This window comes from Girardinichthys multiradiatus, chromosome 2 (assembly GCF_021462225.1).
Source record: "Girardinichthys multiradiatus isolate DD_20200921_A chromosome 2, DD_fGirMul_XY1, whole genome shotgun sequence".
NCBI classification, from domain to species: Eukaryota; Metazoa; Chordata; class Actinopteri; order Cyprinodontiformes; family Goodeidae; genus Girardinichthys; species Girardinichthys multiradiatus.
This window is the reverse complement of record NC_061795.1, coordinates 44,190,455-44,207,125: the sequence shown is the minus strand read 5'-3', so window position 1 is coordinate 44,207,125 and position 16,671 is coordinate 44,190,455. Positions and strand designations below refer to the sequence as shown.

Below are 16,671 nucleotides of genomic sequence, written 5' to 3'. Positions count from 1 at the left end.
AGCGGCCTTTAGCTCATCCAGAGTGTTGGGTCTTGAGTCTCTCAACGTTCTCTTCACAATATCCCACAGATTCTCTAAGGGGTTCAGGTCAGGAGAGTTGGCAGGCCAATTGAGCACAGTGATACTATGGTCAGTAAACCATTTACCAGTGGTTTTGGCACTGTGAGCAGGTGCCAGGTTGTGCTGAAAAATGAAATCTTCATCTCCATAAAGCTTTTCAGCAGATGGAAGCATGAAGTGCTCCAAAATCTCCTGATAGCTAGCTGCATTGACCCTGCCCTTGATAAAACACAGTGGACCAACACCAGCAGCTGACACGGCACCCCAGACCATCACTGACTGTGGGTACTTGACACTGGACTTCTGGCATTTTGGCATTTCCTTCTCCCCAGTCTTCCTCCAGACTCTGGCACCTTGATTTCAGAATGACATGCAGAATTTGCTTTCATCCGAAAAAAGTACTTTGGACCACTGAGCAACAGTCCAGTGCTGCTTCTCTGTAGCCCAGGCCTGGGGAATGCGGCACCTGTAGCCCATTTCCTGCACACGCCTGTGCACGGTGGCTCTGGATGTTTCTACTCCAGACTCAGTCCACTGCTTCCGCAGGTCCCCCAAGGTCTGGAATCGGCCCTTCTCCACAATCTTCCTCAGGGTCCGGTCACCTCTTCTCGTTGTGCAGCGTTTTCTGCCACACTTTTTCCTTCCCACAGACTTCCCACTGAGGTGCCTTGATACAGCACTCTGGGAACAGCCTATTCGTTCAGAAATGTCTTTCTGTGTCTTACCCTCTTGCTTGAGGGTGTCAATAGTGGCCTTCTGGACAGCAGTCAGGTCGGCAGTCTTACCCATGATTGGGGTTTTGAGTGATGAACCAGGCTGGGAGTTTTAAAGGCCTCAGGAATCTTTTGCAGGTGTTTAGAGTTAACTCGTTGATTCAGATGATTAGGTTCATAGCTCGTTTAGAGACCCTTTTAATATATGCTAATTTTGTGAGATAGGAATTTTGGGTTTTCATGAGCTGTATGCCAAAATCATCCGTATTAAGACAATAAAAGACCTGAAATATTTCAGTTAGTGTGCAATGAATCTAAAATATATGAATGTTAAATTTTCATCATGACATTATGGAAAATAATGAACTTTATCACAATATGCTAATATTTTGAGAAGGACCTGTATATATGCTGATGATGTGATCCTCTTCTTAACAAACCTTTCTGCTGGCCATTCTAATTTAATTAATCAGCCTGATTTAAGTAGACAGTTCTCTGGCTAGAATATTAATAATGTAAGTCATCACAATACTGGTCCTGTTAGATGTTAGACCTATTTTATCAATGAAAAAGAAGGATTTTCCTAGAATTACCAGTTGTGTCCACAAACTATGACCAGTTTGTCAGTAAAGTCCAATTAAAGACACGACCAATGGATGCCTATATCAATAACCGGTTGCTTCAACATGACTAAAATGACTATATTACCTAAATTTGTATAGAAAACCCCTCCATGAGATAGAGATTTATTTTGACATGTTTCGCAATGTTCTGTAGCTTTCCAGTTAACAGGCTTGTTAACTTCAGCTTAGTGAGAGCAGCTGGTACTTTATCTTTGCAGTATATTAAGGATTTTATTGAGAGTACTCATTGGATTGGCCAACCCTTAACACAGAGGGAAAGTCCAGAAAGCTTTGTGAAGATTTAAGGAGAACTGGAATGATGAATGAATAGAAGCTTCTGCAGATAAAACATTGAGCCAAAACAGATTATTCTGGGAATTTGGAGAATTAATAAAGATATGTTTTCTAAATATCACTAACCCTTCTGTGTTTGAACCTCAGAAATTCTCCAGCTTTGATTATTCTGGTTTTGTTTTTGGCATAAAATAAAGAAAACATCAGCGTCCTTCAGGCGTCTTGGTGAATTAATGCCTGTGAGTCAGATGGAACTTGAGTTTTATTTTCTACCTAGCACCTCATATTATAATTACATAGGATCAAATGTTTTTCCCACTTTGCTATTTGTGTGAATTGAAGTAGATTCACCATATTCTTTAACACAGTGTGGGAATCAATGCTGCAGAAAAAGGAAGTAAGTATGTTGGTGTGTTCACCATCAGGTCTGGCTTCTCAGGAAAGACCAGGACACATCTGGTGATTTCACCTGTATACTTCCACAATAATCTCCCATAAATAATCTTTAAAAGGGCAGAGGACGTCACCTGAAAACTCGTTATGTTGGGACCTGTGAGGCAGCGGCAAGCCGTCCTTGGTTAGATCAGAAATTCCTTCGTGTCACTTCTGATTTCATCTTTTTGAAGAGCAGAAATCATTTTTATCTCAGGACTGATCCAACGATTTTCTCCTTAAGTTTGAAGCCTAAAGCAGACTCTTGATTCCTCTGAACTTTGTTCTTGTAGCAGCCATGCTGCTTTCAGTCTGACACATTCAATCAGACTCAGTGATCACTTTGGGATTGAGAGCGTGCTAATAATTCCAGAAGAAATCCCTCCAAGCTCATTGTTTTGGTTTGGTTGTCCTCCTGCAGTGATTCCTGTGGACGCGGAGAACAACCGAGCGAGGCGACGACTGCTGAGGGAAGTCCTGCAGGGACGAAACTCTCAGATTGAAAGGTAAGGAGAAGGAAACCTCACATTTCCAGTTCTTACAACGTAGGTGTTTGTTCTCACCCTGCTCCAGGCCTTGATCTGGCACGACTATGTCAGGATGTGGCAACCGCTGAAAGTGAGAAATGGGACAAACTTTCCCCAGACTGATTGAAGTTATTTTAGCTACTGGGGTGTCCCAACTAACTCTGAAGACACATTTCTGAGTAAAGCAAGGTTATTATTTGGTGTTTGGTTGTAATTATATATATATTCCAGAGATACATATGAAAAGGTTAGACATCGATTTGAAACCATTTCCTAATTGAATAGTTTTCTGTAACAGATTGACCGGATCATGTGATCTGACTGAATGCTGACATCATGACAATACTCTCTACTGTTCAGCATCATCTTATGTTTTCTGATGCTTTTAGATCAAAAGCTGAACCGATCCCTTGATGCAGACTGAGATCATGATGATAATGATAATGCGTCTCCTTACAGAATTCGGTTTACGGTGGTGAGCGAGCCACCGGAGGAAGAGGAGCAGGAGAGGGAGTGTGAGGATGTGGGTGTGGCCTACCTGAGGATCCCTGAGATTCTGGAGAAACAGGAGGACGTGACGGAGACCAGCCTGAGCGGTCAGCACACACACACACACACACACACACAACACACACTGTAAGAATAAAATGATCATCTGATTCAGCTCTGTTTTTATTCCTGCTGGTCCAGACTCAGCTGACTCAGGTTTTATGGAAGATCTACCAGGAAAGTGAGAGAAAAAACTCAGAGCTGATCCAGTTCTGAAATCTGACCCGTGTTGTTTCCTCCCACAGTGTTTAGCAGACTTGGCACCGGAAAATAAAATGCAGTGAGCTAAACAACTAGTGATGAGAATTTGCTCATCAGAACAGTTTTAACAGCCCTCCTCTGAGCTGCAGTGAATGCATCATGGTATGGGGTTAGAATTGGGTGGAGATCCAGATGTGGAGAGTGGATAAGTTTCCTCTCAGCTAATTCTAACAGAACCCAGCAGATCTGCGTGGATCTCTAAAGGAGAGACTTTCAGACTCACTGACAGAGCTGATATGGTGGAGACTTTGCAGAATCACAGATCTGCCGTCTTACTGCATATTTTCCTGTTTAAATGCCTGCTTTAATAAATATTTTTAAGATTTGAAGAAGGTTGCAGATCTTTTTCATGCTCTAAATAATATTTATTCTTGCATTAAGCTGAAACTTCAGACATTTTTCTTCCTGTTTCTGTTTTTTACTGATTTTACCCCAAAATCTGGCAATCTTTTAGAGTTTATCTGCTTATTTCTGCAGCTGAGTCTCCCTTCTGCTGATTAGTGTGTCTGTGTCTCTGTGTGTTTGCTGCAGTTCTGGATGTGGAAGACAGCAGTGAGGTGGTGGGCCAACTGACCGTGTCTGTGGAGGGACTCGTGGCTATGCGAGCCATCATGGAGGACCAGGACCTAGAGTGAGGCCACAGCTGCTTTTATCTGGATGACCTCTAAGAGCCAAGACCTGATGTCAGGAGGATTTAGTACGCCTTCGCTGTTCTGTTGGCTTGTTTTCTGCTCTAAAAAAGAATCAGGACAAACATAGGTTAAAACATACAAGTTTTAGTCTGTTACAGTTGTGAAGGTCCAAACTCAAACATGCTCAGTTTCCACCAGAAGAGTCTTTAAATTGCCCAGCTGGATATTTTTCTTCAGCCTCGCATTGAAAACTGGGAATCCTTGGAACAGTCAGTAGATTTAGCTCCAGAACTGTGATGACCAGTCAGCTGACAGGAAACTACCTACAGCTTTCTGTAGATAAGATCAGTCTTTTATTTATTAAGACTTAGTAGTCTTGAGGTCCTCTGACTTGATCACTGCCAACTAGACAAAATCAGGACTGGTTTCAGGTGGAGAAGATAATGTTAAACATGGTTTTCTGCATTTTCTGTGTGTTGCAGCTTAATGCAGAAAGAAAAGCTATAAGCTCTCAGAAAAACCTGCAAAGTTCGTGCTGTTTGGACTGTGTTTATCTGTCGGAGGTGCACTGATGTTGTTCTGCAGGTCTGTTGGAGCTGTTGCTCTGACCATCATGTTAATGCGTCTTGTTCGGTTTCATTGGTGTATCATCTAAGCTGTACTTCAGCCTCAGGTGGTTCCTTCTGGATCTCTGACAGGTGAGAAACACCTGAATGTTTTACAGTTTCACTTCAGATGATGAGACACAAGCAGATCAGGTGGTTCAGACCTGCTGTCAGGATCCTTTTATTTAATTTCATCTTTTTATACCAGACATAGAAAACGTCCACTTTGTGTCTTAAATTATTTTCTTGTGAAATTTTGAATGGTCTTCTAATAAAATGTGTTTCTTCTGAATATGGGAGTGCAAACATGTCCATCCTTATAAATGCTTAGAAAGATGGAAATAAAAGCAGATCTAGTTTTACGAAGTACGAAGGAGTGGGAAACTTTTTTCTCTAGAGATAAAGAAGTCCCGCTGCAGATGGAGGTGTGTGTGTGCATGCGCGCGCGTGTGTGTGTCAGGCGGTGGCAGTGGCTCAGTAGGCGGCAGAACGTCTGCTGCAGCTGACACATACTCTACTCAGAACAACAGGATGAGAAGAACCAGACTGAGGAGATCATAAGCAGGAGCATCTGAGGACGGAGCAGTTCCCACCACAGCAGGTAAAAACTGATCTAAGAACAGTTTCGCTCTGACTTTGAATAGAAAAGAATAAAATAGAATAGAATAGTTTTGTATAAGTACAAAGAAATTAGTTGCAGGCCCTTCCAGTGCAAAAAAATACATCTGCTTTTATATGCATGATAAAATCGTAAAAAACAAGAAATAAAAATAAATAACAGCAATGAATATTTACAATACACTGCAGGTGGATCAGGGCCAGAATATAAGTTACTCTGGGTCTACTTTAAACGTAGATTTTGGGCAGAATAATGTTCTGCTAGACCCGCTTTGGATCTCTCTGAAACAACTGAGAGAACTCTGACGGATTATGCTTTTAAAACGCTCGTATGTTTTCAGTGTTTGTTTCCTGCTGTGAACTTTAACTTCTCATCATTAATGTTTTTGTCATATGTTTCAGTTAAATCTGCATTTAGTGAAGTTTCCAGATTTTAGTTAAAAATCATACTTGTATGATAATTTTACTCTAACCTCTGGTTTGTTGGCTGCTATGTTCTCATTTTAAACATTTCAGATTCCTCATTCATCCTAAACAAGTTGCAAATTTTCTTAATTTCTAAATTTTTTAAGTTGAAGTGTCTTAAAATATTTGACTAGATTAAAACTATGGCTTTAACATACATAGTAAATTTGTGGAATACATTTTTTGCTATCATTGTGTGCATGAATTCACACTTTGCATGTGAGTAATCAGTTTAATCAGCTGGTCTGACTGCAGTCGATACTCCTACATAAAGACGATCACAGGGAGAGTTGGAAGCATCAAAATAACAGATGAGAAAGTAAAGAATGATAGAAATCATATTTAATCACATGTTCAACAATGATGATTTCCTGATATCATGCAACCCCACTCTAAACTCTTCACATCTAACTTAAACCAGCTTTAACCTTTAGAAAACCTTGATTTCAAACTCTAAACTACTTTTCTGCCAAACATCTCCGAGGTTTTTTTGGAAAACTTTCTCAGCGGCTCTGTTCTGACTTCTTCTTATAAATTGAAAACGAAAAGTCATCATACAGAAAGTAAAAACCCATGAGTCGAGGGATCCAATTTGTTCCAATCTGCAGAATCATGGGTCAAATCTGTTTTGATTGAAAAATGCAACAAGATTTTTCTTTTTTAAAGCAAGCCATTGATAAACAGGCTAACATCAACCGAGCTGACAGAGAATCGGTCGTATTTATCTGGACTTATTGGGAAAAAAATCATCTAATCAGAGATCTGACGGCCGCTTCTGCTTCTGTTGCTGATGGTCCCAGTGCAGTCCGGCCGTGTTGTCTTGCAGCTGATGTCTCCATGACAACGGTCTGCTCTTCTGAAGTGTTGAACCAAAGGGCGATCAGCTGTTGCTGAAGGCTGAGCGGGTCGCAGCAGCAGCAGGTCGTCTCTGGGAACAGTTGGGAGTATCGGTTATTGATCGGTCCGAAGATGTTCAGTCACAGCGACAGAACCCTGAGTTCCTCTGATGGAGCAGAAGAACATGATGACTGGCTGCTTTGTGTGCCGTCAGATGGCCAGACTGTTACTGTTGATGTGAAGCAGTAAATTTAATCAACAGTTAGGCATGATACTGACAGATGAAAGCTGCAAGATTTCATTGGAATGATTTTTCTCCCGAAAAATTCAAACAGGATGCTCAATCACAGTTTTGTTTTACTTTCTATAGTCAACCCTATGGTGACTGTGAACACAGTTTACACAACATATCCACACCTACCCACCGAGCATCACATGTTCTGAAACATTTCCTCAGTACTTTCTAGACGTCTCAGCCTCCTGGGTCCAGGAGAACATTTTTGTCCGTGGACATCTGGTTTGACAAGATGTTCTTTTTCCAGGAATCTTTCACACTTTTCTGCCAAAACCAACAAGTTACTTATCATTTTTTCTTACCAATAGTTTAATCCTCCCATCTTCCCAGACCAGACAGAAGGATGGGAGGTGCTGGTTGTTTAATTTTTCTGCAGGAACAAAGACAAGAGAGCTAGGAAATACACAGGAAGATAGGCATCATGCTTTATAGGACAATACTGTTCTAAATCACAAAAAATAAGACCGTATAGACTGTATGCTTCTGATACATTTATTTTTATTTCATTTATTTATTTTATTTAAAGGTTTGCTCCAAGCCAATAAGAAAACAGATACAAGTATAGTGTACTACAGAATACAAAAAAGAATAATTACAATAATAATACTAATGATGGCTTGGAAAGGAATAGAATGAAGAAAAATGTATTTACTCCCAACCTCAATTCCCAATCCTTAATAAACTGTACAATTGCTGCCATTTTACAGCTTATTAACTAAATATTCACTGTCATATCAACATAGTATATTACATGAATAACAATATACAGTACAGACCAAAAGTTTGGACACACCTTCTCATTCAAAGAGTTGTGTTTATTTTTATGACTATGAATATTGTAGCTTCACACTGAAGGCATCAAAACTATGAATTAACACATGTGGAATTATATACTGAACATAAAAGTGTGAAACAACTGAAAATATGTCTTATATTCTAGGTTCTTCAAAGTAGCCACCTTTTGCTTTGATTACTGCTCCACACACTCTTGGTATTCTGTTGATGAGCTTCAAGAGGTAGTCACCTGAAATGGTTTTCACTTCACAGGTGTGCCCCGTCAGGTTTAATAAGTGGGATTTCAAGCCTTATAAATGGGGTTTGGACCATCAGTTGTGTTGTGCAGGAGGTGGATACAGTACACAGCTGATAGTCCTACTGAATAGACTGTTAAAATTTGTATTATGGCAAGAAAAAAGCAGCTAAGTAAAGAAAAACAAGTGGCCATCATTACTTTAAGAAATGAAAGTCAGTCAGTCCGAACAATTGGGAAAACTTTGAAAGTGTCCCCAAGTGCCGTCGCAAAAATCATCAAGCGCTACAAAGAAACTGGCTCACATGAGGACCACCCCAGGAAAGGAAGACCAAGAGTCACCTCTGCTGCGGACGATAAGTTCATCCGAGTCACCAACCTCAGAAATCGCAGGTTAACAGCAGCTCAGATTAGAGAACAGGTCAATGCCACACAGAGTTCTAGCAGCAGACACATCTCTAGAACAGCTGTTAAGAGGAGACTGTGTGAATCAGGCCTTCATGGTAAAATAGCTGCTAGGAAACCACTGCTGAGGACAGGCAACAAGCAGAAGAAACTTGTTTGGCCTAAAGAACACAAGGAATGGACATTAGACCAGTGGAAATCTGTGCTTTGGTCTGATGAGTCCAAGTTTGAGATCTTTGGTTCCAATCACCGTGTCTTTGTGCGGCGCAGAAGAGGTGAACGGATGGACTCTCCATGCCTGGTTCCCACCATGAAGCATGGAGGAGGAGGTATGATGGTGTGGGGGTGCTTTGTTGGTGACACTGTTGGGGATTTATTCAAAATTGAAGGCATAGTGAACCAGCATGGCTACCACAGCATCTTGCAGCGGCATGCTATTCCATCCGGTTTGTGTTTAGTTGGACCATCATTTATTTTTCAACAGGACAATGACCCCAAACACACCTCCAGGCTGTGTAAGGACTATTTGATCAAGAAGGAGAGTGATGGGGTGCTGCGCCAGATGACCTGGCCTCCACAGTCACCGGACCTGAACCCAATCGAGATGGTTTGGGGTGAGCTGGACCGCAGAGTGAAGGCAAAAGGGCCAACAAGTGCTAAGCATCTCTGAGAACTCCTTCAAGACTGTTGGAAAACCATTTCAGGTGACTACCTCTTGAAGCTCATAAACAGAATGCCAAGAGTGTGCGGAGCAGTAATCAAAGAAAAAGGTGGCTACTTTGAAGAACCTAGAATATAAGACATATTTTCAGTTGTTTCACACGTTTTTGTTCAGTATATAATTCCTCATGTGTTAATTCATAGTTTTGATGCCTTCAGTGTGAAGCTACAATATTCATAGTCATGAAAATAAAGAAAACTCTTTGAATGAGAAGGTGTGTCCAAACTTTTGGTCTGTACTGTACATAAAGAAAAAAATCAACATATTGTCATTATAACCGCTATATATAAATATACATTACAGGCCCAATCAGACCAAACTAGGTGACCAAACTATTTCTTTATATCTTGAGTTAAATCAATGAATATTTGGACATTGCTGGAGCTGCGATCCCAGTCGGTACTAAAGTTTAACACGACAGGCACACACAAACAAATTCTCACTGCTTGGCTCTTAAAGTTACTACAATCCCTCAGATGATAACCCCCTTCTCTTTGTAAAGAGCTTTTGGATATTAGTGGGTAATATATTTTTATTGGTCTTATATAGAAATTGTACAGCATAAAAATGTACTAAATCAAAACATTTTAACAATTTGGACTGTAGGAATAAAATATTAGTGTGATCACAAAATCCTACTTTATGCATAGCCCTCACAGCACATGTTTGGAGTATAAAGAGGGGATGTTGTAAACTTTTATAGTTATTGACCCCAAATTTCTATGCAGTAGGTTAAATAGGGCAAAACTAATGTGTAATAGAATAACCACGGTGCATTATATTCCAAGAAGAATTTAACATTGTTAATAATTGAGACACTTTTAGAAATTTTACTTTGTATGTGTCTGATGTATGGTTTCCAGCTCAATTTGCTGTCAATAGTTATTCCCAAAAATGTTGTTTCTGACACATTAATACCAACACATCTATATTTATTGCTGAGTTTAAATTTTCCTTTTAATTTCCAAAGAGCATTACTTTAGTTTTATTTATATTTAGAGATAGTTTGTTCATATCCATCCATGATTTTAGTTTAAGTAGTTCATTATTTATATTGTATATTAAATAACTATAACTATCATTAGAGTAAAATATACTGGTGTCATCTGCAAATGGAATTAAATGTAATAACTTAGATACATTAAATATATTATTAAAATATAAAATAAACAATATTGGATTCACAACAGATCCCTGTGGGACCCCACAAGCAATGCCCAAATAACTCGATTTAAACTCACCCATCCTCACATACTGTTGTCTCTTCATTAAATAGCTTTGAATCCAACTGAAAGCCACTCCCTGAATGCCACATCTTTCCAAGATCTTGAGTAATATTTTATGATTGAGAGTATCGAAGGCTTTTTTTAAGTCAAGAAATATTCCCATTGCATATTTCTTCCTATGTAAACCATCTGTGATCTCTTCGACAGCATCGATTATGGCCACTGATGTTGACCTAGCTGACCTAAACCCATACTGACATTCATTCATGTTTTTCTATAGATTTCTCTAATCTATTATTGAAGAATTATTTCTAAGATTTTAGAGAACTGAGAGAACAGAGATACAGATCCATGGTTGGTGAAAATGTGTTTGTGTCTATTCTTGTATAGTGGTATTACTTTAGCAAATTTCATTTTATTTGGTAAAGTTCCTGTTTGAAATGATAGATTACATATATACATTAATGGTTTAGAGATACTATGTATAAATCCTTTTACTAATGCCATATGTATATCATAACAATCAGTAGATGATTTGTTCTTACATTTATTAACAGTATCTATTAATCCTACCTCAGTTACTCCAGACACAAACATTGTCTTTAAATTTTTACTATGGATGAATTATCCAATTTATTGCCTATATACTCAGGGATTTTATCTGCCAAGGCTCACCCAACATTTAAAAAAGAATTATTGAAATTCACAAAGAATAACTGCTAGTCTTTGAATGTGTGACAGTCCCATTTTTCCCATAGTGTCTCTCTTTTCACCTTCTGGAGACGTGAAAAAGTTTATGTCTCCATGTCAATTTTAGAATATTTATGAAAAGCTTCAGGGTGTGGTAGCTTAGCTGGAGCCAACTTTTAGTAATTCCCTTCTTGCTTGCAATCATAAATGTCTTCGGTAAATATATATCCCTTGTACTGAGTCCTTCAGGAGAGCTGTGAACCACTTCGTCTTGATTTCTGCTTTGGAGTAATAAAAAAATTTATTAAATTCTTCCAGCAGAAATATCGCCATGTTAGAGAATTTGTAGTAGAGAAAGTATTCTTCCAGTTGTAACAATGCTTCTTCTACAATTATTATGTTGGCTTCTTTTTCCCACCGCAGTCTGATATAATATGTTAAACTCTTATTCATAAATGTGAAATTTCTGTAATGTTTGCCAATGATACCTTTTGTATTATTGGTGGCGTAAGCATCTTTAAGCATCTTGGCGCAAGCATAATTGCATTATCCCTGAATCTAAAGCTAAGTCAGGGGTCTTGATTTCCCTCCTGAAGGAGCACTGAGCCTGAAAATAGCATCAAAAGGTCTCCCCTGTCCACCTTAAAGTTTGGCACAAATCTTCATTTGTGTTTATCTTGCAGAAAGAGGTAAATCCTTGTTTGACCTACAACCTGTATTTGTGGGCTAATAGCGCCGGAAGGAAGCATAGGCAACTCAACACTCCAATTTCTTTGTGATGATGACATTTTTAATCACCTCTGCCAACTTTTTCGAGGAAAAACTAACATAGATTTTGTTCCAGGTATACTAATCTGGGCCAACATGTAATAATCCATGAAGCAAGGCTCCCCCCCCCCCGTTGTAAATCATACCTAGGGGATTATATATTTGTTGAATGAAAGAGGCCTGAGAATGGAGCCTTGAGGAACCCCACGTGGTCTTTTTTGTTCAAATTTGTAATTAACAATGACAGAAAGAAGTCCTGATCTGCCAAAGAAAAGCTGAACCAGTTCAGCACGGCGCCAAACAATCCCACCCAATTTTCCAGTCTAAATTAAGTTAAAGTTTTAGAGGAGCTCACTGTATCACAAGTGAGGAGAAGTAAAGGTGAGATTAGCAGGTATTGGTGTTGCAGATGTTGGATAAACCTTTTTCTACAGTCAATCTGTTGGTGTTTTCCTGTAGAATCATGAGTGTGGATGAAGATGCTCGCTGGCTGGAGTGGGTAACCAAACAGTTTGAGACCATCGCTGGAGACGACAAAGAGATTGACATCGATGAGTTTAAAACCGCGCTCAAAGTTAGAGAGGTAAGAAACAAAAACTGATTTGTCCTCGGGACAAAGAGACGGTTATTTCCAGAGAATAAAATCCAGTTTTAGATGCACAAAAAAAACAGATACGGGTGTCAGAAAACGTGGAATAGTTAGATGCATTATTTGTTTCTTTACCTTTAAAAATTAAGGGTGCCAGTGGTTGCGATATATCATTAAGTGTTTGCCAAAAGGTGCAAAAAACTTTCCTCTGTGACATTATTGGGATATCTGTGAAACTGATGAAGAACATGTATAAAGCAGCGGCTTTATGATTGTTTCTAAGAGGTTTTGTGTTTTACAGCCTGTCCTAAATGTATTGTGTGTGCTTGTTCTTTACAGTCTTTCTTTGCAGAGCGCTTCTTTGCTCTGTTTGACTCGGATGGCAGTGGATCCATCAGTCTGGATGAACTGCTCAAAGCTCTAAACCTCCTCATCCACGGCGACGAGACCGACAAGCTCCGGTTCCTGTTCCAGGTCTACGACGTTGATGGTTGGCTCATACCACAAAAGCCTCAAACAAGCTTCAGAGCTACATTCATGATATTTTCATGTGTCTTTAGTCTGCTCTAGCTACCTGCAGATGACCTGCAGACTGCTCTGTCACATTTTAGTAAAAAGCAACACTGGAACATCAGCATAGTCGTGGTTGTTTCTGCTAACAGGCAGCGGTTCCATCGATCCAGATGAGCTGAGAACGGTTCTGAAGTCATGTCTACATGAGAGTGCAATCTCCCTTCCAGAGGAGAAACTGGACGACCTGACGCTGGTTCTGTTTGAGTCAGCTGACAAAGACAACAGTGGCTCCATAACCTTCGAAGAACTGAAAGCCGAGCTGGAGAACTTTCCAGAGGTGATGGAGAATCTCACCATTAGGTGAGCTGGTGGCATGTTTTCCAGTCAGAGGTCATGAAGGTCACGGAGGAGACAATGTCAAAGACCTGTCTTAATGTAAACATTAAGGTTTCTTTCTTATAACTTCTCTTCCATCAAGTGAACCTGTAAACATCTCTTCTAAGCATTGAAACCCCACAGAGATTTCTATTTTTGTTCGTTTCCTATCCTCCACAGCGCTGCTAACTGGCTGAAGCCACCTGATCTGGAGCAGAAGAAGCCTCACACCCCTCGGTACCTGACCCGAGCCTACTGGCAAAACAACAGCAGGAAGTTGCTGTTCCTGTGCTTGTACACTCTGCTCAACCTGCTGCTGTTCGTCGCCGCCATGTTGTACCACAGCTACGGTGGCGGCTGGTTCATGCTGGCCAAAGGCTGTGGCCAATGTCTCAACTTCAACTGCACGTTCGTTATGGTACGACAGAAATATTGTCACCTTTTAGCGCACACTGATTGCCAAACTGTCGTTAGCTGAAAGCTTGCAATACCTCAGCATGAATTTGAGATACAGACAAAAATAAGCAAAGAGCTGAAAGAGGACCAGCCAAAATTTACGTTTGGATGGCCTACAGTGTGGGAGAGAAAAAGGTTAATTCCCAGATAGCGCAAAAGCCCAGTTTAAGAAGTAAATAATCTTGGCATGTGGAAAGATTGTAAAGCAGGCACATGTAGGCCTGTTTAGAAATAATCCAGCTATGGTAATAATTACATCCTGCAGATGTCCAGGTCAGTCTGACATAAAGTACTGGTTCCCAGAAAGTCTCACGTAAAACATACTTTGGTTGAATTAGTTAAAGAATTTCACATACACACCAATGATATGACTTCGTATATTTACACCCATTTTGTATCAAATGTTGGGACTTTGATGATGTAAAGCAGAGTGCAGAAGTTGCTCTGTAATAAAGCCCCCTGTGATAGGAGAACACTTTTGTCATTTTCATCATTTTAATATTTATTAAGACTACTTTGTGCCACTGCTTCTCCAACAACACATATATGCTGAGAGACACAATTAGACAAGATTAACTAAGAAAAGATAACTTGGTTGATCTTAGCTTAGTTTACGTTTAGGTAGGTTTATTAAGATTATCATTGATCAACTGAGCAAATTATAGAGAAACCGAGACAATTTTAGGTGGGTTTAGATAACTACAATAACATACGGTAAGTTTAGGTGGCATTAACTTATATTAATAATATATAAATTTGATTAAAGCTTTCCAAACAAAGCTTAACTGAACCAAACTGAGGGTGTACATATCAATTGATTTCAGTGTTGTCCTTTTTCTACTTTCTACTCAGATCTAACAGAAACTGTCCTTTTTCTGCATAAATTATTACGCAAAGCGAAACACGAATGAAATGATTATTTTTCAGACTGCATCTCAGTGTGGTTTGGCTCATCCACAAAACAGGACAGGTCCAGACAGCAACGAACAATCAGAGAGAATAATCAGGGCTGACCTTCCCTCCATCCAGGACTTATACAGGTCTAGGGTCAAGAAAATGGCAGCTAAAATCTCTGCAGACCCCAAACACCCTGCACACAAACTGTTTAGACTTTTACCTTCAGGTGGCGCTACAGAGCACTGTCTGCTAAAACCAGCCGCCACAGAGACAGTTTCTTCCCCCAGGCTGTTTCTCTGTTGAACACATGTAACCAGAAAAAGTACAAGCATACTTGGACTGATCTCACATCATATTCCATGTAAAGTCAATTATGTACATTTAAAAATATAGTCTTTATTATTGAGAGAAAAGTGTACTGGAGTCAAATTCCTTGTTTGTCTGAACAAACTTGGCAATAAACCTGATTCTGATAAAGTGAAAAAGATTTGCATCATCTTCCCTATGAAAGTGATTCTTCAGCTGATTAACAAACAAGGATAAACATTTAAAATGGTTAGGTACAGGACTAAAAGTGCAACAAACAGCGGGAAAAAGTCCAAAGAAAGACGAAACAAACAAACCTTTAGAAAGCCAGAAGAACTGTTTATCTTGACCACTTTAACAGATTATAAGAAATTATAGATAATTTTAAGGAAAAAAAACCCCCCACAGAAAATCTGAGTTTTTCACAGCGGTATTAAAACTGTAAAGATACTGTTGTTTTTTTATGTGTACAACAAAGGGCAGCACACACCTGCTGAAAGGCGGTTGATCTTATTGTTGTTATTTGAGATATATTACATAGACAAACACACACACCACATGTTAGATGTCAGTTCTGACAGAAGAGAGTACTTCACCTGCCAGCTTTAAATTTTTCTAGGTGGATTGAATGGATGTTTAATCAGTCTGTCTCTCTCTGCTGCTCCGTTTAGGTTTAATGAAATCCTCCTTCTAATCTGAATCAGTTTGCCTCACTGGTCTTCATGTCTGTCCAGGTGTTGATGCTGCGCCGCTGTCTAACGTGGCTCAGAACCACCTGGGTGGTCAGAATCCTTCCTCTGGACCAGAACATCCTGCTGCATCAGATTGTGGGATACGCCATCCTCCTTTTCACACTGGTGCACACGGTTGCGCACGTCATCAACTTTGGTACGCCTGCACACACACACACACACACACACACACATCCACTCAGTCTTTAAAAGTTGAACTCCGCGTACGCATGACCCGCTAATCAATAAGACGTTTTTTACAAAACTTTGTTTAAATATGTAAATGAAACAATAAACGATGGCAATAAAACTGTGGTTTGAGATATACTGACCTGAGAAACTGATTAAACTTGTTGCTCTGATGCTGACCCGTGTCCTGCTGCTGTGTGTCTCAGCTCGGATGTCGGAGAGCAGTGAGTTCAGTCTGTGGGAGTACCTGCTGACCACCAGGCCGGGGATTGGCTGGGTAAAGGGGACGGCGTCAGTGACCGGCGTCATCCTACAGCTGCTAATCTGCCTCATGGTGGTCTGCTCCAGCACCTTCGTCCGGCGCAGCGGACACTTTGAGGTGTGAATCCGGGAAAACTTCATGACTTGTTAACCCCACAAAGCGGATTATCTTTGTACTTTTGTTCTCATTGTTCCCTTTTGTGTGTCTTCCAGGTGTTCTATTGGACTCACCTGTCTTACATCTGGGTCTGGATCCTCCTCATCATTCACTGTGCTAACTTCTGGAAGTGGTTTGTGGTCCCAGGTTTGGTCTTCCTGCTAGACAAGATCGTGGGAATCGCTGTGTCTCGTATGGGAGGCCTTTATATTGTTGAAGTCAACCTGCTGCCGTCCAAGGTGCCCAAAACAAACAAACAAACAGATCTACGCCAGTGGAGTACAAACTTATGGCCACATCAAATCATCAAGTTGAAAGTGCTCACGAGCAACAAAAATAAGATGTTGTGATTTTTAAGTTCTGGTTTTTAACAATTAACTACACGTGAAATATTCCAGTACAACAAATACAGTAGTAATTTTTGAGGTAAAGGTAAATCATTGTAG

At 40.0% G+C, this 16,671-nt stretch overlaps 2 protein-coding genes across 7 annotated transcripts in view; both read left to right on the top strand.

The window, feature by feature from the left end:
* rpgrip1l (RPGRIP1 like) overlaps positions 1-4,988 on the top strand; it is a 31,016-nt gene extending 26,028 nt beyond the window's left edge. For all 4 annotated transcript variants that reach the window (XM_047346717.1, XM_047346723.1, XM_047346710.1 and 1 more), the window contains 3 exons: positions 2,544-2,628; positions 3,109-3,245; positions 3,991-4,988. In XM_047346717.1, the coding sequence (XP_047202673.1) occupies positions 2,544-2,628; positions 3,109-3,245; positions 3,991-4,094 (326 nt within the window). In that variant the 3' untranslated portion in view covers positions 4,095-4,988. The remainder of the gene's footprint in view (positions 1-2,543; positions 2,629-3,108; positions 3,246-3,990) is intronic.
* A 123-nt stretch (positions 4,989-5,111) lies between these two features.
* nox5 (NADPH oxidase, EF-hand calcium binding domain 5) overlaps positions 5,112-16,671 on the top strand; it is a 29,307-nt gene continuing 17,747 nt past the window's right edge. For all 3 annotated transcript variants that reach the window (XR_007035314.1, XR_007035312.1, XM_047346748.1), the window contains exons 1-8: positions 5,112-5,297; positions 12,211-12,334; positions 12,680-12,830; positions 13,003-13,213; positions 13,409-13,646; positions 15,622-15,775; positions 16,014-16,186; positions 16,282-16,464. Coding sequence is in view for 1 of the 3 variants with exons in the window: in XM_047346748.1 (XP_047202704.1) it covers positions 12,215-12,334; positions 12,680-12,830; positions 13,003-13,213; positions 13,409-13,646; positions 15,622-15,775; positions 16,014-16,186; positions 16,282-16,464 (1,230 nt within the window). In the remaining 2 variants the exon portion in view is untranslated. The remainder of the gene's footprint in view (positions 5,298-12,210; positions 12,335-12,679; positions 12,831-13,002; positions 13,214-13,408; positions 13,647-15,621; positions 15,776-16,013; positions 16,187-16,281; positions 16,465-16,671) is intronic.